This window comes from Zonotrichia albicollis, chromosome 25 (genome assembly GCF_047830755.1).
Source record: "Zonotrichia albicollis isolate bZonAlb1 chromosome 25, bZonAlb1.hap1, whole genome shotgun sequence".
Taxonomy (NCBI): domain Eukaryota; kingdom Metazoa; phylum Chordata; class Aves; order Passeriformes; family Passerellidae; genus Zonotrichia; species Zonotrichia albicollis.
In genome coordinates this window covers 5,679,328-5,694,951 of record NC_133843.1, presented here as the reverse complement: position 1 = coordinate 5,694,951, position 15,624 = coordinate 5,679,328, and the positions used below count along the sequence as shown (strand labels likewise).

Sequence of the window (15,624 nt, the reverse complement as noted above, 5' to 3'; positions counted from 1 at the left end):
TAACTGTGCTGAATTCATAACACCAAAGCAATTGAGGTCTTTGTCAGAACAAAGTGATGCACAAATAACCACTGCAGTGGAGTCCCTTAATGGTGGCACCTTGTCCACCAGCTCCTCCAGGTCCTTCCTTATTATTATTATACTTTTTAATTTCTGGGCTCCTAAAAAAATGACTATTTTATTTGGAGGGAGTTTCACTTGAATAAGAAATTGCTTAAAAATTGGGAGCAACAGAGAAGCTGGTCTCAAGTTCTCTCTAAATGAGGTGGATTGAGGTTCAGGTCTATAAATTACAAAACCTTCATAAATAACAAAAAAGTTAGGTCTTCATAAATAACAAAAATGCTCTATAGATATCCTATACCCTAATCAATGGGACTGAGCTGGGCAGTGCCTGGACCAAAAACCACAAACTGTTTCTTTTCCTTACTTTTGTAGAAATCCAAAGATTCATGCAATTGTTTAGCCAGGAAATGAAATCTTTATGAACACACACATTTGTATTTAGGACCCAATGAGCACTTTCATTTCTTATTCAACCTCCTCTTATTTCAGAAGTACACTGGTTCATGTGAAATTTCTTGGATGGTTTCCAGCTGTCAATCACACAGGAATCAACTCTCTGTCATTTCCACAGTGCTGCAGCCAGCATCCAAATGTACAAAAATGTCAAGGAATTTGTGATTTTCTCTTCTCAGCGAGACAAAAACCATTTTCCCCTTGTCCTAGGGTGATGTTGTGATGCTTGTATCCCCATTTGTGTGTTCTGTTGATGCTGGATATGCTCTGTGCCTTCAAGACTGGCTCTGAAGAGCGAATGGTTTGGTTTGCTTTTGCTATCAGCTGTTCCCCCACGGCTGGTGGGACACAGAGATAGGGCAGTACATGGTGCTGCTTTTGCTTTTTGCTTGGATTTTTGCTTTACTCTTGCTTTTTGCTTCTGCTCATTAGTTAGTTTAGCTAAGCAGTCTGAATTTTATTTTGGACTGTTTCTACTTTCTCTTTTTTGGACCTACTTGAACCTGCCCTGGACTGGGACCTGGGAAACACTGAGAGTTTGCACCTTGTGGCCACAGCAGCAGCTGCCCCAGCACAGAAGGAACTGATTGTTATCATCTTATTGCAAAGGTTCCATATTGTTAGAGTTTTGTACCTCCTTGATGTTTCTTGTAGGCAGCTCCTCTAAGCACTGACTCTTCCTTGTCCCTGCAGCAGCCAACTGGCTCCAGTTCCCTCAGCCAACCAATCTACTCTTTCATAACACTCTTCTTATTGGCTACAGGTGTGGCCTGTTAACATCAGGCCTGCTCCTATCCTTAATAATTGGCTCAGCTGCAACTCTTCAGGGGGTAAGATTACATTCTATACTACCTTTATTTACTGATGTTCTATCCCCCTACAACTGATAACAGAGTGACCATCCCCAAGAGAGACTTTCTGAATTTGTCATCTTTTTCAGAGCAGTGGAAGAGTGGTGTCACTTGGTATTGTTCATTTTGTGTGCTGGGGGTGCTGTGCCTGTTAAATAAACAGGTTCTGTGTGCTGGGCGTGCTGTGCCTGTTAAATAAACAGGTTCTTTCTGCTTCTCTCTGAGGAATTGGTTGGGTGGAGGGGCCATGAGGGTTTGCTTTCTGGAGGTGCCCCCTTTTGGAGGCTTTTTCCCAAATCTGCCCTAAACCAGGACACCCTTTTCCCCTGTGGAAGATCTCTGGGGGCCTGCTGGGTTGCAGACCTCGGCAGAGCTGACCCAGTGCACACCAAATCCTCAGGGCTGGCCCTCGGGGTGGCAGCAGCCCTGGCAGGGGCAGGCAGAGCAGCAGCACCTACCTGGTTTGTACTGGTACAGGGTCCCCTCCGCGGGGCTCTCGGCGCAGCCGGAGGTGCCGTCGGCGCCCTCGCCCTCCGAGACGCTCTCGGCTCCGTTCCGCACCGGCTCTGCCTCCTGCTCCCCGTTCTCCTCCACAGCTTTCACTGCTTGCAGCTCTGAGGGTTCCCTCTCTGCCTCAAGCCCATGGCTCGTTTTCTCCTGCTCGGATTCAAGTACTTTGTCCCCTGAAGGTTCCTCCTCCTCCTCCTCCTTCGGCTGGAGCATGGACAGAGCAGAGGTTTTGTTACAAACACCCTGACAAATTCAGTGCACGTGGAACGGCTCTTCATGGATTCACAGGGCATTTTTGGGAGCAGCAGGAGTACAAATGCATCTTACACAGGGCTATGGAACAGCACACTGAGCCACTGGGTGATTTATCAGCTCATTCTCATGGATAACCCACTGATAATTAATGGTGCAGCTGGAGAGACTCAGCATTGCCCATGAAATCCCCACGGGATTGGACAGACCATGAGCAATCCCAGCCTGGAAACACAACTCTGCTTTCCTCCTCTCCCACCAGCCATGAGAAAGGGGTGGTAAAGGGCACATGGGGCTTGTTTTGGGGGATTCTTCCTTTAAATGCCTGCTGCCAACTGGAGCAGATGCCACTAAGGAAGGCAGTGTGAGATCCAGCCCCAATGCCAGCATCTCAGTTTCAGGGAAAAGCATTAATAGTATCCCTGGCTGTTAATTTTAGAGCTCTCCAAGGACACAGCCTGATTGTGCATTCAGACGAGGAGGCGTCGGAATCGCTTCTCCCGGGAGAAATCCCAGCCCCTGTCAGCACTGAACAAAGGAGGAACTTCACTGAGGATGCTCTGGAGGAGGCTCCTGACCCTCTGCCTCCCTACCTGACTGCACCACATCCTAAAACGCCCTCTTGCAGATTTTTCAAGGGAATTCTCTGAAGAATTCCCCAGTGGAACTGCCAGGTGCTGCAGGAGACACAGCTCCTCCAGGGGAGGATGAGCAAAGTGTGGGGGATGAAGCTGCTGCTGCAGCCCCTTTGCTCTCCTGCTCTGCACCACATCTGGCCAACCTCAGCTTTCATCCACACACTGGGCACTCTGAACTTCCACATTTTTACTCTCTTGCTCCTTTTCTGATTGATTCTAACCCCATACTGACCCAGGATATTAAGCACAGCCCCCTGCTGCAATATCCCTACCAGAACAGCAGCAAGGGAGGTTTCTTTACTCATCTAATAACTCTTGAGGTGGTTTTGCCTGAAAACTTCAGCACTTTCCTTTGTCAGCTTCTCCACTAGTTGGTCGTGAGGAAAACTATCCTTGGCCATGATATCCCTGTGCCAAATGTCAGGATGGTGCCTGGGACCAAAATGGGGCAGTGCTGAGGGATCCAAACCCATTTTTCCCTCACCCTTCACTGAAAGGGGCTCCTCAGTAATGGGAGGCTGGTGGGAGTTCAGTGGAACCTTCCAGTGGAAGGTGCTCCTTGTCATGGCAGGGGTTGGAATGAGATGAATCTTTATGGGCCCTTCCAACCCAAATCAGTCTGTGATTCTATGACTGTATGAATCATTAAATTGGGCAAACCCAAATAAAACTGAAGAGCTTTTAAAGGGAGCAGTCTGACACCTGTTATCTAAAGGAATAGCAGAGTTCCTCCCCAAAACTGCCCTGGACCCTGTGGGACAATGAAAGTACAATTCCCAGAGAGGAACAGCATCTTTAAACGTGGGTAGAGCAGGACTTGGCTCCCTCTCACCTCTGTTTCTGCCTCTGTCACCTCCTCAGTGCCTTGGGGTCGCTCTTTTGGTTTCTTCCAGGTCTTTGGTGCAGTTACAGCGGTTTGGGCTGCAAGGGAAACGTGAATTTGTCACAGCCCTGAATGCACAGGGCTGGTGGGGCTGGGGGGATGAACTTCCCTCCCAGGGGCTGCTCTGAGGCACAGAACAACAAAGCAGCTCAGCCTTGTGAGGATTCAGCTTGGTTCAACCACCTGGGCTTTCAATGCAGCAATAACAATCATTAGAATGACATGAAAACACAGGAATTGCTCTACAGGTTGTTCATTCAAGCCTCAAATGGCACTTGGGGTACCAAGGAGGTCACTGCCAACAGGACAAGGATCATGCAGGGAAAAAAACCTTCAGGAAGTCAAGTTTCTGGACAGACCAGGTGCTGGCTGAGAGAGAAGGTTGTTCTCAACATATTTTTCTCAAGAATTATCATCATTATAATATTAACCATAAGCAAGCCCAAATTTCCAGTATCTCATCCAAAAGGGAAACTCCTTCAATCCTGCAGCACTGCTCTGAGCTGGATTTATATTTCAATTTAAAAGCAGGTTGTAACTCCAGCATTAATGATCTCCCTGGCCAACTGAGTCAAAGGAAACACCACAGAGTATTCCCAACATCAGCACTGATTTCCTCCAATCGTGTTTTCCCCCTAAAGGGTGGAAGAAACCACACAATATATTAAGAGGAGACAAACCCATTAATCCAATCTGCTCCTAATTTGTGGCAAATGCTCCCAGCTTAAATTCGGATCCCAGGCACACATGCCCAGTTAACAGAGTGTAAATGGGATTGATTTTGTGACTGAAGATTACTGCAAACAGATTTCCAGCTCTGCCCTTTGGTTTCCAGCAGACACTGTGGAAAAACTCAGTGTGCATTTCCTTTATCTCAATAAAGCAGAATTTTGAAAGGTTCTTCACTCTACATTAGAAGAGTTAGTAACAGCCAGCTCATGGAAAAGAAAATATATTCCAGTGGTTATGGCAGCAAATCAAGAAAAAGGTAACACCTGATTTATGTTTCTGCCTCTCCAGGTTTCAGTGCTGGAGAAATTTCTCCAAGGAATTTCCAATTACAGCCCTTCCTAATATTCAGGGGCGAAACCAAGGCTGGGGATGATCAGTGTCCATGCACGTGGTAATTTCTGGAATTCAGCAAAGCTCAGATCTAAGACAGGCTTCCCCATTTCCCTCCATCACAAAATCTGCTAAAAATTCAGTGAAAGCTGAGCCCTTTCCAAGGGCTGTTTCCAGCTTTGTTTGGGGATGCCACTTGCACACTCCCAGGGGTTTCTCCAAGAAGGGATTAGGCTGCAAAGCAACAACCTCAATTTTGCTACAGCCAAGTAATTTAACTGATCAATCCCAAAGTTTTTAATCTGATAGAATTCCACTGCCCTCAAACTCAAACCATGGAAACCATCCACATAAAATAACATTTCATTTTTAAACCACACAGAAATAAACTCAGGGGTCATGGATTTGGGGCTGGCAAAGGTCTGGGGTGTTTCCTTGCTCAGCTGTCAGGATGTGAACATTACTGCTGCTCAAATATACATTTTTTCCACCTTTTTTTGGCAAAAGTGAGCTCTGTAGAGGCTGCAGTCCTGCCAAGCCTCCTGAATGATTCTTGCCTTAAATCCCACGACTTCCATCAGCCTGGGGGTTTGTGTTGTGGAGCTGCCTGGGGTGGAACTCCAGAGATCTCTGGAGATATTGCTCAGTCTTCCCCTCTCTTAAAATAGCAGACACCAGATTTCTTTTTTTTTTTTTTTTTTCTGTCAAGTTCACGTTTCTGCTGCAGGAGCTCAAAGGAGAATTTGCACTGATGTGAGTTTGGGTACCAACCTTCCCAAACCCCAGATCCAACAATGGATATTGGTGTTATTCATCTGAAGATGGAGTTTCATCTATGAGGCTGTAGGGAAATACAAAGTAATGTGTCCAGGGAAATGCAAAGTAATGTGTCCAGTTTGGCTCTTGGAAAGGGACAACTCCAGACACTTCTGCTCTTCTTTTCCATTTTCCTGCCCCAAGTTGAGCAACTTCATGTCCTCTCCAATAGTTTAAACCCTGCCCAAATGCAGGTTCATTTTTGCCACTGTTCACACTTCCAGGCCTTGTTTTCAGCTCATTTCACTCCTTTGAAGAAGGGACACCAGAAACCCAACCAACTCTGAGCTCTTATCAGAGCTTCCAAAGCCAAGGGAGATAACAGGAGTGACAGCACAGATTTACTTTGGGACTGGAAAGAGGAGCAAACCCTGAATTCCAGACTGCCCTGGACACCACTGCCAGCCCTGCAGGATCTGCTCAGCAGGCCCAGAGCTCCCTCAGCCATTTCCCCAGCTGTGTCACGTTCCCTGTGGAACATCTTCCCACAGATTTACCCACCCACGAGCTCACAGCCCTCAGCAGGGCACGAGGCCTCTCCCCTCTGATGTGGTGCCAACTGTGAAGCCTAAATTAATACCAGCTCTTGCATTTTTATTTTATTATCCAACATGCCATGAAAGACCAAAGCAAAGATTCACCATCGCCTTCCAGCTCATGGAAAAGAAAATATATTCCAGTGGTTATGGCAGCAAATCAAGAAAAAGGCAACACCTGATTTATGTTTCTGCCTCTCCAGGTTTCAGTGCTGGAGAAATTTCTCCAAGGAATTTCCAATTACAGCCCAAGTTGCTCGTTACAGACTCCTCAGCTCAGAAACTCCAGGGCTCGCCACAGCTGGGCTATTTAATACAGAAATATGTCTCATAAACGAGCTCTGCAAGAAACAGCCTTTGAATTCCTTGTGTTTTAAGTTCTTTCAGCTTCTTGTGTCCCAAGGAGCTCTGTCTGGGACACACATCAGTCTCTTGTTTTCCTCCTTACTGCTTTTAATTGCCATGATAGAATGGTGACATCAAAGGCCTCAGGTCTGTGGTAGCACCTTCTGCAGAAATTCCACTCCACCAACAACACTTCTCCTGTTTTGTTGCCTGGAAAGTGCTGGTCCCTCTCTTTAGCTAAGAAATCCCAGAGTTTAATAAAAAGCAACAGTTGTTGATGACTTTTAGCCAGGGTGATGTTTTCAGTACAGATTGGAGCTCCCAGATCCTCTCTTGATAAGCTGTTTTTCTCCTTGTACAGCAGTAGAGCATATGAGTAGGAATTAATTACAAAGCATGTGTTCTTACCCCTTGCAGATACAGCTCTGCCTGTCCTAAAAACTTCAGGCAAGAATTCCTGAGGAGGCAGGAACACAACCTGTGCCCTGGGAATGGGGGAACCCTGTGGATGGTCAGAGCAGGAACCAGCCCTGGTACAGCACCCTGCCCTGCTCAGGGCTTTAGTGCTCTGAAACCACCAAATCTCCCCCTTTTCATCAGGACACACAACCAGGGATGCTGATGAGCAGGGAATGATGGTCCAGTCACTCACAGACAGAGACTGAAGCACCAAAGCTGCCAACTTTGCTGTGAGGGTGCTCAGAGCAGGCAGAATTCAGTGTAAAATAGCAGACACCAGATTTCTTTTTCTTTTTTTCTGTCAAGTTCACATTTCTGCTGCAGGAGCTCAAAGGAGAATTTGCACTGATGTGAGTTTGGGTGCCAACCTTCCCAAACCCCAGATCCAACAATGGATATTGGTGTTATTCATCTGAAGATGGAGTTTCATCTATGAGGCTGTAGGGAAATACAAAGTAATGTGTCCAGGGAAATACAAAGTAATGTGTCCAGTTTGGCTCTTAGAAAGGGACAACTCCAGACACTTCTGCTCTTCTTTTCCATTTTCCTGCCCCAAGTTGAGCAACTTCATGTCCTCTCCAACAGTTTAAGTCCTGCCCAAATGCAGGTTCATTTTTGCCACTGTTCACACTTCCAGACCTTGTTTTCAGCTCATTTCACTCCTTTGAAGAAGGGACACCAGAAACCCAACCAACACTGAGCTCTTATCAGAGCTTCCAAAGCCAAGGGAGATAACAGGAGTGTCAGCACAGATTTACTTCAGGACTGGAAAGAAGAGCAAACCTTTAATTCCAGACTGCCCTGGACACCACTGCCAGTGCTCCAGCAGAATCCCCTGACCCTGGAAATGTGGTGGAGACCTAATGCCAGTGAAAAGGAGGAATGGAGGCTCCCTGGATCCCCCCAGCATTAACTCAGCTCCGGCCTCTCCCTGCAAACACTGACCAAGTCCTTTTGTGGAGCTGTGAAAAAAGAACTGCTGCAGCATAAACATCTTTAAGGGTCTGAATGTATTTTCTTTCTTGCCACAGAGCAAAAAATCCAAGTCTGGTTTCCCTGACTGCTGGACAGAAGCTGTGTCCTGTACAACTCTGCAGGAAGGGGCAAATCCTTTTGCTCATCCCCAGAAAGCTGCCACCTCCCAAAATACAGGACCCAGCCTTGGCAATGCTGCCCCAGCAGCTCGGGGAGGAGGGGATGAAGGCCTCATTCCCAAAATCAGGCAGGCCAGGTCACAGCTATGAAAAGGAGCTGCTGCAGCAATGAGATTATCCTGAAAGGTCCCAGCACTGTCCCAGCTCAGCTCCCTTTAAAGGGAAAGCAGGGCCATGATTTGTGGCCAAGCTCTGTAATAAAAACACCATTCTGCTGAAAACCCCAAAGAAATATTGCTCAAAGTCCCAGCGCTCTCAGCTACCACCATGTGCTCGAGCAGTTTCCCTTATCCCAGGTTTAATCCTAACTCCAGAGATCATAAAAAAATCTCTCAGCCTTGAGTCCAAGAAAAACACAACAATACAACCCTTTCTCCTTGCTCCTGAGGGTCAGCAGCTGGATTTTCCAATGTATATGGCAGACATGCTGCTCCTTGTTCCTCAATTAGCACGCAGCCTCAGATGATGTTATTTCAATCTCCCTTCCTCTCTCCAAGAAAGAACTGGAAAATTATTTCTGAAAAGAAGGCTGGCAGAGAAATGCAATAGTTCAGGATCATTAAATCAGGGGTAGAGCACAAAGAACCACTTGGAGAGCTTTGTGCTTTCTTTGAAGGCCTGAGCTTTTAATAGAAATCTGAGTTTCAAGTCATCTTTTACATGACTTGAGAACTCCTTGTTTCCATGTTGCCAAAGCCAATGGCTTGGCTAATGTGTGCTCTGGAGCATAATGACATTACAGCATTAAAATTAATCTTCTGCATAATTAAAAGCCCAAACACTGTAAGTTATTTTTTTTTTAATTTAAACTACAGGCCATTACAAAGCCAGCAATAACACTACAAGCTGGAACCTGCCTGTGCAAAACCTTATTTACAGAGTCCCATTTCTCCTCTCCTTTTTAAGGAAATTAATTTGGGTTATGAAGTAGCTCAGACTGAAAGAACAACAAGTGCCACAGCAGTGAAATGACCCGAGTAAAATAAAAATAGAAGAAGATTAACAGGAAAAAATCCTCATGGTTGGTGTAGTAAAGGGATCTTTCTTCTCATCTATCTGTAGATACTGGATTTTAAAATCAGCATATTGAGCATCACACAAACATGGAACAGGGCCAACCTCAACCTTTCAATGCATTTAAGAGCCTGAGATTTCTGAGCCCATTTCCCATCTATCAAAGAAAAAACCAAAAAAAACCCTAAACAAAATGTTACTTTAAAAAAATGGAATCAACATGATCCAAATGACAACTGACTGTTTGTCCTCTTTGTCCAAGCTTCACCAAGTTCCAAGGAATTGAAATAACTGCAGAACAGGATGTAGAAAATGTGACACATGAAATGCTTTAACACTGCTTGGTGTGAAGAACGGCCCCCATTGCACCCCTCCAGCAGCAAATACAAGGAATTGATCATTTCACTTCTTTTCCACAATGTGATCTCCAGGAAGTCCTGCAAAAAAAGCCATTTTCCATAGGAAACACAGAGTGTTAAAACCACAGTGCCAAAGCAGAGATGTGGCAGGGCTGAAACCAAAGGCAGGCAACAACACTGGAGAAACAGGCTGGATTTTAAAAGGCAGTTGCAGAAATTGTGATTTTAGTGAACTTTAAACTGTTAACTGCAGAATTTAAATTTAAAATTGTAAATTGTACATTTAAATTTAAAAGTGTAAATTGTACATTTTGCTTACATGTGACTTTTGCAAAAGAAAACCAGAAGCATCACTAATGAAGGGTGGGCAGGTAGAGGTGGGTGACCCTGGTGGGTGACCCTGGTGGGTGACCCTGGTGGGTGACCCTGGTGTGAATTAGCTGTTTGGGTGAGTGTGAACGGTCCATTTCATTTTCCCACATCTGGGAGCACCATGACACATTTTTTCAGCAGGAAAAGACCCCACTCCAGCAGCTCTGGGGCTTCAGAGTCCCAAATCCAGAGCCACAGGCCCTTGGACCGACTGCTCACCTCAGGGGCAAGAGCAGCTGTGGGAAGTGCAGACACTTCCCTGGACACTGGGGCTTGGAGCAGCCTGGGACAGTGAAAGGTGCTCCTGCCATGGCAGGGGATGGCACTGGATGGGTTTTAAGACCCCTCCAACCCAAACCATGGATTCCATGAAGGGCAGTGTGCTCTGCACTCCCCTCCACCAGCCCTGTGCTGCCGTGACAGCACGAGCCCAGCCCAGCCTGGGACACCCGTGCAAGTCAGTGACCAATTCTGAACAACAAGGAGAGATTTCTATCCCTGCATTTCACAATCACAGCAGCCACCCAGCACCAGTGGGCTTTTTCTTCTGTAGATGGAAACAGAAATATCTATTGGAAGAAGAAAAAGCTTCTTTCCTTCATCCTGCAGTTCCCAACATGAACCCCCAGAGGCCAAGGCTTACCTGGGACAGGACTCTTGCTTGAGTTCACACTCAGAGCCTCCCGGCTCTCCTCCAGTTGCCCATCTGCTTCTGTCTCTTCCTTCCTTTCAGTTTCTTTTACCTCTTCACTAAGAGTAGTTCTTGTGCTCTCCTCTCCTTCTAAATCCCCCTGGACACCAGGGAGGGCACTGGCAGACGGGAGAGGAGGTGGAGAAGGAGCTGTAGTGGTGACAGCAGCGCTGGGGGGCGGCGGAGGGGACGGGGGCGGCGGGGTGGGCGGCGGGGTGGGCGGGGGAGAGGGAGCAGCGGCTGCAGCACCGGGAGCCGAGGGAGCGCCCTCCACCTCCGCTGGGGCGGCCTCGCTGGGCTCCACCTCCACAGCCACCGCCGCTGCCTCCTCCTGGGCCGCCTCTGCCGCGGGCTCGGCGCCGCCCGTGTCGCCGGTGAGAGCGGGCACGGCCGGCAGTGCCACCGGGGTGTCCCCGGGGGATGCTACTGCACTGCTGGGCTCCGGGCACGCCTCGGCACCCTCCTCAGCAGGAGCGGCCGCAGGCTCCGGGCAGGCTGTGGCACTGGGGGAAGGCAGCGCCTCCTCTCTGGGGAAGGCCAGTTCACATTTGTCACATTTGTCCTCCGGCTCGGCTCTGCTGGGCGCGGGGACAGCGGTGGCGGCCGCGGGGACAGCGGGGACCGGAGCGGCCGGGGCCGGGGATGGAGCACGAGGAGCTTCTGCCGGGGCTTCCACTGAGGGAGGGATCTCAGCCGTCTGCCCAGCCTGATCTTTCTTCTCCCCAGCTGGTTCTGCTCTGAGGACTGGAGAAGGTGGTTTTAATACTGGATCTGGTTTTGGCTTCTCTTCTGGGAAAGGAGAAAAAAAACCATTATCAACAGCAAGGCAACTCCATGTCCTGCCTGGTGCCTTGGCTCCCTTGGTTCCCACTCCTGCATTCTGCCAAGGAGCTCTGAGGAAAACACCAGAGGCCCCTGCACCTCACTGGGAATCTAAACTTGAAAATACAACCTCTGCCATCCTGAGAAGAGAAGGATCTGGAGACTCATTGCACCCTTCCAATGCCTAAAGGGAGCTTATAAAGTAAGTAGGGCAACTTTTTACATGCACAAAACCTTGCAGGACAACGGGGAATGGGCTAAATTGAGAGAGGAGAGATTTAGATTCGATGTTTGGAAGAAATGTATCAACACAACCCCAAAAATCTTGTGCAGAAAGAAGTGCCTGCACTTGTCCCATGATTAGCATCAGACCATGACCATGACACAGCTCCCAAAGCTCTGCTGTTTCCCACTCCTTTGCTCCAGAAGTATGAGCCATTATTGTTTAGGATCTTGCAGGAACACTGGACTCCTTCAGGACACGGTTACACCAACAAAAATAATTCTGGAGAAGCCAGAGGCACAAACCTGCTCTTCAGATTAGGAAGTCATAGACCACAACCAACTGCAAACCATCAAAATTCAGGTAGAATGGAACAGGTTTGGCTCTGCTGTATTTTCATTTGGGGCTTATTAAACAGCTCAGTGGAAGGGAAAGGGTTTTTGAAGGAGAACCCATTTGAAACTGCCTGGAGCTTCAAATCCCACCTTCAGGAACAGCTGAGCAGAAGTGAGCTCTGCCTGCAGCCTCAGCAGCCCCAGCAGCACTCCAGAGGCCCATGGCCAAAGCAGTAGTTCATCAAGCTAATGAGGCACCCAGGGACGTGGCTTTGGAGGAGGATGACAAGTGAGGAAAGAGATGGGAAAGAGTATCCCAACAGCTGATTTTGATTTTGGAGGCTCCATGGAAGGAAAAGGATGCAGGAAGTGGTTTGGAAAAAGAAAACACGTCACCTCTGATTTCTGGAACATCCTCTGCAGGAACTCCTGGAGCATTCCTGACATTTACAGCTCGCTATAAACAACTGCCTGGATATTCTCTCCCCCAGTCAAAGGAGAATGCTCAAAAGAAAAAACAACAAACCCAACCAAAGGCATTTGAAATGTTAAGGAAATAATTCTGGGAGATAAAACCAGCACAAATCCACAGCTGCATTTGAAAGCAGAGGTTTAACTCCCTTCCTTCAAAGCACACCTTGTCTGGCCAATGTTACATGGATACAGGTTGTGTGTGCAAAATCCCAGAGAAAAGTGATTTAAGGAGGGATTTCAGAGAATGAGGAGCAGATTTGGCTAATGAGAAGCAAATCTGAACTTGAACCCCCATCCCAGAGAAGAAATCTCCAAGTCCTGGCAGAGGAGGACTCATCCCTGCCAACTGTTACACATGGACAACTCACAGCTGGGGAGGGAAAGCAAAAATCAACACAATTCATCCCAACTGGATCAAATCCCTCTTCCTAAACACACTGAGATCATTCCTCATGTTATATTTAGAAAGTATTTATAGGAAGTGCTGGCTATTCCAGGGGAAATATCAAGATATATTTTTTTAAATTTCCTGATAAATACAATTTTTGCAAAATTATTTTTCCTTAAAGATTCTTTCACATACCCAGTGGGACAGACCCCACTGCTGGGTGGTCCCAGTGGCACAGACTGCCCAGGGCAGTGCACAAGGAGGAGTTCACTGGATACAGGAATTTGTTCCTGCTCTGTGGTGTTTATCTGACAATAACTGCTGGGCTCTCTGCCATTTTTCCATCCTTTGTCCCGATGCAAACACTCACGAGGTGGCACCAGGACTGACTCAGTGTCAGCACAGGGGCTTTGGAGCTTTCCACACTCCAGGCTCTGACATTCATCTGTTTTCCACAAACTATGCTGAACATTCTCCACGTCTGATGCATTGCAAGATTGGGAAAGAGGTTTTAAAAGAGGATAACACTACTCCAAACATCCCTCTGAGTGGAAAAAGTGGAAAAAATGTGGGCAGCTCCGATTCCATGCAGTTCTATCCCACTGCAGCCCCTGCAGCAGCCTGGCCTGACCTGGATTCTGCAGCAGAATCCTCCTCTCTGCCAGCCTGGTATGGACACACCAGGGGCATCTCAGGAACACAACCTGCACCTAAATATTGTGATTCTTCAAGGTATTACAGCAGCAATTCCTGTACTTGGTCACTGCAAGTGTCCCTGCCATGGCAGTGGGGTCAGAATCAGAATGGAAGGAGCTTTAAGGTCCCTCCAACCCAAACCATTCTGGGATTCTACAAAGTGGCAAAGGCTTGAATTTAAAAAAAAAAAAAAAAAAACAAAAAAACAACCACAGATTTAAATAAGGCAATGAGTTGCAGACCAAGTCAGCAGGTCTGCAGGTCCTGGATCCCTGGATCTGCACACAGCTCTGATCCTGATCCTGAGCCCAGCACCAGCCAGATGTTGCCAGATGTTGCCAGATGCTGCTCACTGTCAGAAGCAGCTGCACAAGCAGCCCTGGCTGTGACAGAATCATACTGAGAGCTGATTCCAAACTTCACCAGCTGCCAGCACAGGAGAGGAAGGGCATGAGGAGATCTGATCCAAGGATGGACAGGGCAGAGGGGACTTTGGAGAAACAACAGCACTGGTTGAATGAGCACTTTGGCCACACAGCCCTCTCTGTCACTGCTTTGGGTTTGGAAACAAAAATCCCCCAATATCAAAGTGAAAAATCATTTCGATACCATGGCATGTATTTCTGAACAGATGTGCCCCCCAAAAGTCATTAGTTCAGTTTAATTATCATTAACGGGCTCTGTTAATTACTGACACCACCCCCTGCACTGCTCTGCCCCCCCAGCCATGGCTGGGTGCTATTCCAGGGCTTTCCCTGCAGTGCTTACATAAATGTGCTCTTTAGCAATTTCTGGACTGGAACAAATGTTTGACTCTTTCTGGGATGGAACAGAGATAAACACAGGGGAGCTCATCAGTGTTAAACCCCAGTCAAGCCCTGCTTTGTTTAAACCAGCCCTGTCAGAGCTGTGTAACTAAGCAAACACTTACTTCCAGTTTACTCACAGCTGCCTACAAAGGGATTAAGTTAAAGAGAGAGAGAAGAGGGATAAGACTCATTTGTGGCAATCCATATTTTCATACAAAGAGATAAAATACTGTGATGGAAAGTGCTGGATTTTCAGAGATCAGAGTTCAAGGAGCTCTTGGTCATACAATTTAGTGGTAGGTGACCCTGTGAGAAGCAGGGGGTTGGACTTGGTGATCCTGACATGACCCTTGTGGCTGGAGATGTTCTGACTCCATGATACTCTGAAATAAAAATCCCAGCGCTCCATAATACTCTGTACACCCTGAAATAAAAATCCCAGTATCCCATGATACTCTGGATACTCTGAAATAAAAAATCCCAGCACTCTATGATACTTTAAAATAAAAATTCCAGCACTCCATGATACTCTGAAATAAAAATCCCAGGACTCCTTGATACTCTGGATGCTCTGAAATAAAAAATTCCAGCACTCCATGATACTCTGTACACCCTGAAATAAAAATCCCAGCACTCCATGATACTCTGAAATAACAATCCCAGTACCCCATGATACTCTGGATACTTTGAAATAAAAATCCCAGCACTCCATGATACTCTGAAATAAAAAATTCCAGCACTCCATGAGACTCGATACTCTCAAATAAAAATCCCAGCACTCCATGATACTCTGGATAGTCTGAAATAAAAACCCCAGCACTCCATGATACTCTGGATACTCAGAAATAAAAATCCCAGCACTCCATGATACTTTGGGTACTCTGAAATAAAAATCCCAGGACTCCATGATACTCTGGATACTTTGAAATAAAAATCCCAGCATTCTATGATACTCTGAAATAAAAATCCCAGTACCCCATGATACTCTGGATACTCTGAAATAAAAATCCCAGCACTCCATGATACTCTGAAATAAAAATCCCAGCACTCCATGATACTCTGAATATTCTGAAATAAAAATCCCAGGACTCCTTGATACTCTGGATACTCTGAAATAAAAATTCCAGTGTGGGAACAGCCTGGGCCTGCTCTGTCACCTCCTGGGACAATTTCCTTGAACAGCTTTAAAAAATCTCCATTCCAATGTATATTATGGGATATCCTGAGCTGGCAGGGACCCATCAGGATCACTGAGTCCAACTCCTGGCCCTGTGCAGGGACCCCAAGGATCCCATCCTGTGCCTCAGAGCCTTGTCCAAGGAAATGGAATTTTCAGAAACTCTTTCCATCTGTGCCATTTTTACCAAAGTCAGCAAAATCTGCTGTGGGCTTTATAAGGCACTTGGCACACTAATG

General features: G+C 47.0%; 1 protein-coding gene across 17 annotated transcripts in view; it reads right to left on the bottom strand.

Moving 5' to 3' along the window:
- The window catches only part of EIF4G3 (eukaryotic translation initiation factor 4 gamma 3), a 149,718-nt gene that overhangs the window by 34,157 nt on the left and 99,937 nt on the right, over positions 1-15,624 (bottom strand). For all 17 annotated transcript variants that reach the window (XM_074558360.1, XM_074558362.1, XM_074558361.1 and 14 more), the window contains 3 exons: positions 10,414-11,250; positions 3,603-3,691; positions 1,829-2,084 (listed from right to left, as the gene is read on the bottom strand). In XM_074558360.1, coding sequence (XP_074414461.1) covers positions 1,829-2,084; positions 3,603-3,691; positions 10,414-11,250 — 1,182 coding nt within the window. The remainder of the gene's footprint in view (positions 1-1,828; positions 2,085-3,602; positions 3,692-10,413; positions 11,251-15,624) is intronic.